This window comes from Erigeron canadensis, chromosome 9 (genome assembly GCF_010389155.1).
Source record: "Erigeron canadensis isolate Cc75 chromosome 9, C_canadensis_v1, whole genome shotgun sequence".
Taxonomy (NCBI): domain Eukaryota; kingdom Viridiplantae; phylum Streptophyta; class Magnoliopsida; order Asterales; family Asteraceae; genus Erigeron; species Erigeron canadensis.
In genome coordinates, this window is record NC_057769.1 from 36,235,983 (window position 1) to 36,246,893 (window position 10,911).

Consider the following 10,911-nt stretch of genomic DNA (forward strand, 5'->3'; position numbering starts at 1 on the left):
TGAAAAAGAAAGAAAAGGATAATTAATATATAACAATCATTCCAGTGAAATGGACAGTCATGATCAGGATTCAGGAGATTGCAAAAATTGTTATTGCACAAGAAAAATTTATGAACCGAAGGATGTTAGAGACATCCCAAGTCCCAACATTGAAATTTTCCTTCCTTTTTGAGTTGCATCAGCTCAGAGCCATATCAAGACTTCTTAACTGAGACCTCAATTCAGTTCCGACTTCCAATTCGGCAAGTTCTAATTTCCATTGAAAAGAGAATATCTGATTTTCATGGAGATTTAGTTTCAATCCAGTTAGTGTCATTTCCTTTTTCTGAACAAACTTTCCTTTCCATTTGTTTCCCTGGTAGCAGCAACACATTAAATCAATCTTATGTATATAAAATTCACTTATCCATGTAGACCTAAACTATCATAAGTAATGTGTATATAAGAATGATGCTTATACAAACTAGGAGGATAAAGCATGAACCTCTCCGCTTTCTACCAGCTGAATGACGCAAAAAAGTACATAATTTCGATTTTCCCCCAACCTTCAAAACATATATGGTCGTGCGAGTCTTTTGTCATAATGCATACTGAGCAAGTGAGCAGTTTACGCCTCTGTTCAGTTACCATTTTCCAATTCATCTTGCATTATTCATCTCATTACTATCCAAAAAACAAAAGTATGACTGGGTTATACATGGAGATTCCCAACCAATTCTGCCCATTGAATCTTTGAGCACTCCTGCATTCATAACACTTGGCATATATATCTCCATACTATCTTATAAGCAATACTGGTAAATCTAATAGTATTTTGTTTCTCTCAATCATCTACAACACACTCATTGACGTGCTATTAGTTTCTAATAATTCCGATTTGCGTAATTGCCATTCTGAGGTTTGTTTTCCAAAATTCTATAAAGTTTAATTTGTATTCCTGTATTTTGATAAACTCTTACAATAATCTACTCCTTGATGTACCAATGTGTATTTTCCATCAAACATAATAAATATTTCTCCCACATTTGGTATGTAAAAATTTACTAGAACACTCGATCCCTGAACACAGTTCATAGATAACAGCTTTTATTTAAGCTCAACTTTGAGCTAAAGGTTCTTCACTTCTTTGCTATCATAATCGAGTTAAAGGATGTTAAAAGTAGAACTTAAGCAGAGATAATATGCAATCCATTATGACAGGCAATCTAAACAGAATACAAAGAAAGTATGTGGCAAATCACCTGCAAAATCTTGTTCAGCTTCAGGTCCATTGCATTGATGCTAGAAAGTAACCTAAAATCGCCAGTGTCAAAAACACATACCCATGGATATGAATGATAAACATCATCTTAGCCTCCGGATTAATACAAAATCCACCACTAACTTAACCTTGGGCTTCAGCTGAATCAACTCCATGTCCTGCATTTTGAATCAAACACCAATAGATATCAAATAACTAACACAATCACATAACACAAACAAGCCATCAATACATATAAAACACAACAAAATCCTTGCTATACTGCTTCAAACTTCATGTTAGCAGAGCATTCTTTTTCTTCAACTCTTTAGTCTTTTCTTCTTTGCAAGGGCCCATTCTTCATTTCCACTTTGCTTCTTCAATATACTGACTTTGGAACAACTGCTCCTCCCTTGCAACTTCAGCCATTAATGTTGTAAGATACCTTTGGATTAATCTTGCTATTAGCATTCCCAATCTGCCACTGTATACAAAAAGAGTCTTAGTTTTTATCATCACGCTTTTGATCCATTCAAGATCAGATCCATGATTGTTTTGGGTGTATTTTGGATCACGTGGATTGTGTTTCTGTATCAACCCATAGGTTTGTTTTCGAAAGTTAAAAGTCGAGTTTTGTACCCAAAGGTAGCAATTTCAGGTGAAGGGAAGGGAACAATTGTGAGCAAGGATAAACAATATCAATCTCAATGAGTGACTCTCTTGAGTTGTGATCATAAACAAAGATCAACGATGAAGTGACCGCCTACCATAAATAATTTTAAAGAACGAAAACATGCATCTATGACATAAATGATAAAGCAATAGAAGTATAGAACTCACACTTGGCCACAGAAATGCCCGACGACAAACAAGTCTAATGGAGTTTTAATCTTAAACGAAGAGGCAATAGAAGGAATAAGCAATGAATTTTTAAGTATTTACATTACATATATTTACATGATATTATTTTGACACTCAATATATTGCCCATGTTGTAAACTTAAAATTTATATGAGCAGGCAAAACAAAAGAAAATTTTGATTGTGTTTCATATCTGAAAAAGTATCAAACAAACTAAAAGATTAAGAAGAAGCTAGAGGTTTAACATGCCTTATAGGTTTATTAAAAAAGTACAATAATGATATCCTAGTCTTATTTTTGAACCGCTAATCGTTACATTATTTCTACTCCTATGCCCAAATTACCCCTAAACCTAACAATTGATTGAACCATTGACATGACCCCAAGAGGCATAAGACTCTACCAAGTGGCTTAACCCCACATTGGCACAAATAACAAAGTCTAAGATAAAAATAGAATTAAAATACGAATAACAAAATCAGTACAACCAACTTGGTTCAACCCATGCATGAGCAGAAAGATGTGCAGCATTCGAGATATCCCTTACATTTTCTTGGATGTTCTTGCCATTAAATGTATGAAACGAGCATGTTTCCAATGAATAGAAAACTATCTTGCCGTTTGTAGAACATAGTTTAGGAAGGTAAATCTTATTTTCCATTTCTCGAGTTTTGGCTTCTATGCATAGACATGTCGTCTCGCAAATATAAATCATGTGCTTTCCTATGCCATTTATTTTTTCCCATTCTTGTGTAGGACCGTTAGGTTTGAATATCTCAATGGGTTCTCCAATAGCACCCACAATGACTAGTAATAAATGTTCATCACATTTTACCATGTAATATTGTACCTGAGATCTGCAAGAACTTGTCGGCACCTTGGCTTCAAAAATCTTCCAAGAAACATCTTCTTCGCCTAAATCTTTGAAAACAACGAGTTCTCTGTTGTTAGACAAGGCATAAAGATCACGGCCAGATAATGTTGGAAAACAAAGAGAAAGTGGATCAGGGCCTAAATGAAACCTACGCCAGGAGGTTGGTTCCTGAGCTAAGAATAGGATGTAAACGTCCCATTCAGGTATATGATCAAATCCAACCACAATACAATCAGGGGAAGTAGGCGGGGCTGAAAAGCATAAGCTTTCAAGATGGAAACCCGGATTTGGAAGCTCACGAAGATCATTTGTGAAAGGGTTAAAGAACACTATGCATAAGTCTCTAATTTCAAACAACCACCAACCAAACCGGGAACAATATATTGTCTCATTAAAAACCGATATCTGTGAATTCTTCATATAGTAGTCATCACCCAACAACGGATCTTTAAAAGCGATAACCCCTCGATGTTTTTGCAAAGCCATAAGCCACGGGGAAACTAAAGAATAACTTTGCAGGCTCCTTAATGCCGTTTTGTTTCTCCATTGCTTCAGAGGCGCTGCGAGATGACAACGTTTGCATGTAGCACGGAAGTTCATGTATTCCACACCAACACAAAACTCCATGAGCATCGCCAAAACATCAAACGGGATACTAAGAAGACCAGATTCATCAGTTCCAATGGGGCCATTATTAACAGATCTTACCACTATTGCATCCTCATCTTTTTTATTATCAACCATGGATATGTTTTCTTCTTTGTCCTCCGGTAAACTACAAAAATAATGATATTTTAAAACAGATTTTCTGCAATAAAACACACACGATAAAAAGTACAAATAGTAAAAGGACAATACCTGCATTCCCATAACAACACATGGCTTGTTGGGAGCGATGGAGAAGGTATAGGACATAGAATGATGGTTTGATAGTTGACGTTATATGAATATATTACATTGTCCATTTTGTCACGAATGTGTACAAAACCCCCAAATTCTGAGCCAGTTGTAGGGGTGTAAAATATCGAGTTATCACGACCAAGATCCACAAAAAAATTGGAGCCTTTAAGGTCTCGCACTTCATCCCACATTTCTCTAGCAGTGTCCAGGTCATTGAAGTCGTCATATTCCAAATCATTCAAATCATCATGCGTCATACCAGTCATGTCCCAATTCTTGAGGCCTTCCAAGTCTTCCCAGTTTATTCTAGTCAGGTCCAATCTAAACAAATACACATCACCGGGTGTTTTCTTATTTTCGTCAAGAAAACCTACTCTAATGTAAAATAATTCCGAACAGGATCCTTTCAGGAAATGAATCCAGTGTTTACATCGATGGGAAGGAACAAAAGGGCATGGTCCAAAGAACAGTAGCTTTATCACAACTTCGCTATCCTTAACTACAATATCAACCTGTACGAAAAGCTCAGAAATAGCACAGTCGGTATTTAAGGCATATACTTTACCATTGCAACACGTAAGGCTATGTACTAATTCACCATCCAAGGTGAATTTCTTAAGTTGATTAGAGTATGACATCTCAGTCCACCTTGGCTTCTTTCGTTGGCTTTTCTTTCTTTTAGGTGATAGCAGACAGAAAACAAAGGTAGGCTTATTTGATATTGTTAACAAGAAAACTGAATTGGGATCATTAGGAGGGGCGGACAAACAGCATTCACTGATAGATTGATAATCTCCGTCTTTCAGAATTAGGAGAGGCAAGGATATGACGTTAGAAGTGGATGGGTTATATAAAGACCACATATTGTTGTGTGGATGGTTGCAAAGAATCAACCAGCCATGAAAACATCCCCTGATGCGCCTCCCGATCAGGTCAGGGATTCGACACTGATATTTAAACAACGGGTTTTGTAATGTGGAGAAAATGTGGACATCCATGTCATCTTCCATGTTCTGAACAACAAACCATGGATACTTTGCAGATAAACGAGGGAACCGGTCACAATATTCACTTGAAACCTCCTGCTTTTTATTATGCTCCATCTACAATGTTCATTCATTCATAAAATATGTTTTAGTTAGTAACTGAAAAGTACTCAAATATTTTATATAAAATAAAAATATATATATACTGTAAGCACAAATAGTTGTTTGCAATCATATACTCATCAGTTCATACAAAGATTCAATTTTTATCAAACACTCATCAGTTAATACAAAGTTTCGATTTTTATCAAGTATGCTAATCTATTCATACAAAGAATTGATTTTTTCAATATCAAATGACTCATCAGTTCATACAAAGATTCAATTTTTATTCAATCACTTATCAATTAATACAAAGTTTCAATTTTTATCAAGTATACTAATCTATTCATACAAAGAATTGATTTTTTCAATACCAAATTACTCATCAGTTCATACAAAGATTCAATTTTTATTCAAACACTCATCAATTGATACAAAGATTCAGTTTTTATTCAAACACTCATCAATTCAAACAAAGTTTCAATTTTTATCAAGTATACTAATCTATTCATACAAAGAGTTGATTTCTTTTAATATCAAATATACTCATCAGTTCATACAAAGATTCGGTTGTTATCAAAAACTCATCAAATAATATAAAGTTTCGATTTTTATCATGTATACTAATCAGTTCATACAAAGATTCGATTTTTATCGAATATAGTCATACAGAGATCTGTTATCACAAAGACTTGATTTTTATCAAAAATCCATCCTAATCCGAGCATACAAACACTTAAATTTTATCAAACACTCATCTAACAAAATCACCAGCTAAATCAAAAGATCGAATAACCCACACAATATGAGAAGTAAAATAAATTATTACTGGGATCATACCTCAATTTGTACAGTTGAAAAACCAACTTCGATCAAAAAAACCACCACCCCTGCTTTATTTTAATTGTAATTAAAAAATTATTAATGAATTTATCTTAATTTACAATACGATATACACGACGCAAATTTATTTTTTTGTTAAATCTAGATTTCGACTTCATATGGGATCATATACGTATGATGCATATGTATTTATAGGGAACAGTATGAAACCGGGCCCACATTAGTTTTAGTTTCACGTGCCAACTCAAAGTATAGCATTTCCCTTTACAGTATCCTTTTTAATTTATTATGCGATTGATTTATCTATCACCATCAATTATTATATTCTTATTATGTTTACTAACATGCCATGATCTAAATAATTGATGTAAAGAGTTAATATAGATATTTTAAATGATTAATAATATAATTTAATTATTAATGTTAAAAAATTGTTTTTTTTTATAATATAGTATATATGTATAGGGGGAAGAGAATATGAAGCTGTTAGGCACTAAAGTTGGATGAAAAACCCCTCACATATCTTTTTTTAAAAGGTAAAAGATATGGATCCAAATATTTATTCAAAATATTAAAAAATTAGTATGTAAGAGGTTTTTCATCCAAGTTAGATGTATAACAGCCTCATATTCACTTTTCCCATATGTTTATTACTCATATAATCTATCGATAAAATATCATTAAGAAATTATCTATAGATAAATGCCTTTTTTTTATCTACATGACATATGCGCTTCTAATTCTATACAAAATTTGTTCCTGTATCAAATTTGTAGGTTTTTTTAATGAAATATTTAGAATAAATTTAAATATATGTAACAAATAAAAGAAATTAACAGCAAGCTAATCTACTTTCTGAATTAATTATACGCTTTCTTATGACGAAATTCAAGATTCCCGACCCCCCCCCCCTCCCCAATAAGATAATAATAAGTATTATTTACACCTATAAATATAAAAAAATATACTCGAATCATGTTGAATTTACCTAAGGTCAAAGACCTTACTAAAAAGATTTCGGTCTTCATTGAACAATACATTGCATTGTCTTAAAACGACACGTCTCCTTTTAGTTATAATTAATGGTAAATAAAACTTATATACAAATTATTCAAATATAACAATTAATAAATTTAAGATATCATAAATAATGAATTCCTTATATATACTACTAGATTAAACCCGTACGTTGTACGAGACTCATCGAGAATATAGATAAAAATAATTAATGGTTACATTCTCATTCATATTTTATGATAGTACAAAAAGCTATTAGATTACGATTGTAAATAGTAAAATTATGATTTATTAATATTAAAATATGATATATGTCAATTATGTTAAAAAATGAAATTGTATTTCAATGTACATTTTTTAAATTGCATCGGGATATATTTAAGTTTCAGTTAAAAAAATATCATATTCATGTATGGTAATTAGTATTGTATATAACTATATAATAATAATAATCATAATGATAATATAGTAAATAAACGCATGGAGTTTCATTTTAAGGAAAAAATATTAATATTAATTATTAACTAATTATTAAGCTAAACTTTAAAATAAGCAAAAATTATAACATTTTAAATAATAAACAAAAATCTTAGTTGTCATCTAAATGAAGATATCACAAAAGATTTTTTATATCTTTACACAAGTTATGTCTTGATATTTTTTTATTATTTATTTTTGTTATTATTATAGATGACCACATTGACTGATAACTTAAATGTCATTAAAGCTTGGGCAAACCTAAGCTAAAATAGGGATATGACAGTAAAAGGATGAAAACGTAAATATAACTGATATATTTGATATACATATATATCCATTTTTTATTTACATTCTCAATAACCCTCATATAATGTATGATTTAATATAGTACATATAAATATAAATGCTTGTGAATTATAGGCTACTTAAAAAAAATCCATAATTGAAAGTTTAGTAATGTAAATTATAAGGTTTTAAAATTATTGATCATGGTTAAATGTTTTTCTCAATTTACATTTTCAAACTTGCATCGGAATATATCTAAGTTTAATTAAAAAAAATCATACTCATATATGGTAATTATTAGTACTCCGTATATAACTATAACTATATAATAACAATATAATAATAATAATCATAATGATGGTTAATAGATAAAAATACTTTATTTTAGTTAAAAAAATATTATTATTAATTATTAATTAAATACTAAGTTAAATTTTAAAATAACCAAAAATAAGCAAAAGTTATAATATTTTGACAATTAAGCAAAAATCCTAGTTGTTATTTAAAAGAGGGTGTCATATAGGAAAAAATATATCATATCTTAGTTATATAGAGAAAAGTGTATATATATATATGATAAAATTTAGAGTTAATTACTGAAATGGTACCTCACGTTTACGCCATAATACTGGTTTCATACCTTTCCTTTCGAAATTACGCTGATCATACCCAACGTATGCAAATCTCCACTCGGACCATACTAGAGGCTAACGCCGTCAACTGGCCGTTAAAACCTCCCCCACGTGACTTGCACGTGAGGGGTAAATATGTAATATCGTGTTTTCTAATTACTGAAATGGTACCTAACGTTTGCATGATATTGCTGGTTTCATACCTATATGTTTCTTAATTACTTAAATGGTACCTAATGTTTAGTTATTAATTTTTTTATATTTTTTAATTTGTTTTATTTTTCTTTTATAAAAATTCTCCAAAACTTGTTATAATTTAATGAAAATAGTCAAAATGCACCTATAATCCACTAAAAAATAATACCAAATAGTTATTTCATAGCAAAATATAAGTTTTAAAGTTCATGAATAACCAAAAATAGTAATAAAGTATCATAAAAATAATTTTTTAAAAAAATAAAGTTTTCTTTTTTAAAAATTTCGGAAATACCGCAATGGTAATATCAGAAATATCAGCCGGTATTTAAGGGTATTTAAAACATTGCTTTAAGCTTCGTGTCGCAGTAAATATTGACTTGTATTTCTGGTATTACCATTGCGGTATTTCCGGAATTTATTCAAAAAAAAAAAAAAAAAATTCCTTGCAATTTTTTTTAAAATTGTTTTATGATACTTTATTGCTATTTTTGGTTATTCGTGAACTTTAAAACTTATATTTTGTTATGAAATAACTATTTGGTATTATTTTTTAGTGGATTATAAGTGTATTCTAACTATTTTCATTAAATTGTAACAAGTTTTGGAGAATTTTTATAAAAGAAAAATAAAACAAATTAAAAAAATAAATAAATTAATAACTAAACATTAGGTACCATTTAAATAATTAAGAAACATATAGGTATGAAACCAGCAATATCGTGCAAACGTTAGGTACCATTTCAGTAATTAGGAAACGCGATATTACATATTTACCCCTCACGTGCAAGTCACGTGGGGTAGGTTTTAACGGCCAGCTGACGGCGTTAGCCTCCAGTATGGTCCGAGTGGAGATTTGCATACATTGGGTATGATCAGCGTAATTTCAAAAGGAAAGGTATGAAACCAGTAATATGACGCAACGTGAGGTACTATTTCAGTAATTAACTCTAAAATTTAATATGAATTAATTAATCTTATGAGTATCTGTACATAAAGTAATTGATTTGATATCCATAATTTCCTTATTTGAAGTAAGGAATATATTAACCACATTACCATAGTCAATTATTGAATAAAATAAAAATACATATATACCCTTAATATTTGTCATACTAATCAACCTACATTATAGTAACTCTTTTAACTGAAAACTGTATTCCCACCATTTACAATACGTAGGCACACACCAATTATAGCAAATCAATGATGTAATTTTTGAAATTCCGCAACATATTAGCCGGCTAGCATCGTCAATATATACATCTTGAATATTTTGATGGAAGACTTAATTTTTATATATATTTTTTTAAAGTGTGAATCATTTATTCGTAACAGAATATCTAGTTTACGTTGTCTTAACAAAATATATAGTTTACTGGAGGACTTTATTTGTAAAAATTTGTTAAATGTTTTTCTCATGTCTCGAACTCGAGTCTTAAAGTTGGTGTTCAACCACTAAGCTATAATGAAAAATACGACAGAAGACTTAATAGACGAAGGCTTAATTTATTTATCATTTTCTTCACAATCGAAAGTAAACTATTTGGTTATAACTAACAATCATATTGTTATTAATTTATACGGAGTAAATGCTAATTATAAAATCGAGAGGATAAATATTAAGTAAATTACTTATTATCCTTAAGATCTTCTTTCCAATCTCTTATGTGACAAAACTCTAAGCTCGTCACGTGTCGCATTCATATTGTCTTATTCTAGGAGTGTGACAAATATGTACATAGTAGTGTCACCTGTTGGAACCACGTTAGTGTGACCGTCACTGATCGTTTATCATTCCTGATATGGTAATTGACGATAATGAAATCCCTATGTCTAAGTAAATATATGATGGGCGTATTTACTCTTAGAGACGTAGTATAGGGTTTCCCATTAGGTGATTGTAATTAAGAGGACTAATAGTACATACATTAAACACCAGAAGGGTTGAATGTGTAAATACTAAAGGGTTGAATGTGTAATTACTCTCATTATAAAAAGAGGGTAATTAACCCTAAGTTTAGGTTAATCCCTACACATAATTAAACCCTAAATTCGTGTGTTTTCTCCTCTCCAATTCGCGCATCAAGCCACAACCGAATTACTCATCTCATTATTAATCAATCACCTTGTTTTGGGAACCCGAAATCAATGACAAACATCTTTAATGCCTTTACAGGTTCCACAGGATCATCTGGTGAGTATTTTCCCTTGAATCAAACCATGTTTATTCCAACATCACCGACTCACTAAGTCCTAAAAAAATATCAATTAAGTGACATGAAGTAAGTCATTTTTATTTTCAATTTATGTTTTTGCTGTCAATTAAACGTGATAAATGATTATTCTTCTGCCTCAACATATATATGTTTGATTATTGTGGCTTAACAATGTGAAATTAGTTGCATTTTCAAATATAGCTTTTTATTTTTGTCATTCATAACTTTACCGAACTATAATTGGTAGAGGTGTCAAAATGGGTGGATTGGACAGTGG

The 10,911-nt window shown here is 30.8% G+C and overlaps 1 protein-coding gene across 6 annotated transcripts; it reads right to left on the minus strand.

Annotated features, from left to right (window-relative positions):
* Window positions 1-5,963, minus strand: LOC122581309. 6 transcript variants are annotated; one of them, XM_043753518.1, is made up of 7 exons: window positions 5,804-5,963; window positions 3,834-4,978; window positions 3,128-3,750; window positions 2,952-3,022; window positions 1,242-1,724; window positions 485-742; window positions 1-355 (listed from the first exon to the last, which is right to left on the minus strand). In XM_043753518.1, exons 2-5 carry the CDS (start codon window positions 4,976-4,978, stop codon window positions 1,662-1,664), a joined length of 1,902 nt encoding a protein of 633 aa, XP_043609453.1. In that variant the 5' UTR covers window positions 5,804-5,963; the 3' UTR covers window positions 1-355; window positions 485-742; window positions 1,242-1,661. The 6 variants fall into 6 exon arrangements, with proteins under 6 accessions (XP_043609453.1, XP_043609450.1, XP_043609451.1 ...); XM_043753515.1 differs by having other exon boundaries at window positions 1,242-1,419; window positions 1,524-1,724; window positions 2,952-3,750; XM_043753516.1 differs by having other exon boundaries at window positions 485-663; window positions 2,952-3,750.
* Between the last annotated feature and the right edge of the window lie 4,948 nt (window positions 5,964-10,911).

Bases quoted from the DNA above. Each gene is read 5' to 3' on its own strand.
- LOC122581309 (XM_043753515.1), bottom strand. From the start codon at position 4,978: ATGGAGCATAATAAAAAGCAGGAGGTTTCAAGTGAATATTGTGACCGG. The intron at 3,751-3,833 runs GTATTGTCCTTT...TTATTTTTGTAG, and splicing joins GTGTTGTTATGGGAATGCAG to TTTACCGGAGGACAAAGAAG. The intron at 1,725-2,951 runs GTACAATATTAC...TTTTGTATACAG, and splicing joins CAAGTTCTTGCAGATCTCAG to TGGCAGATTGGGAATGCTAA.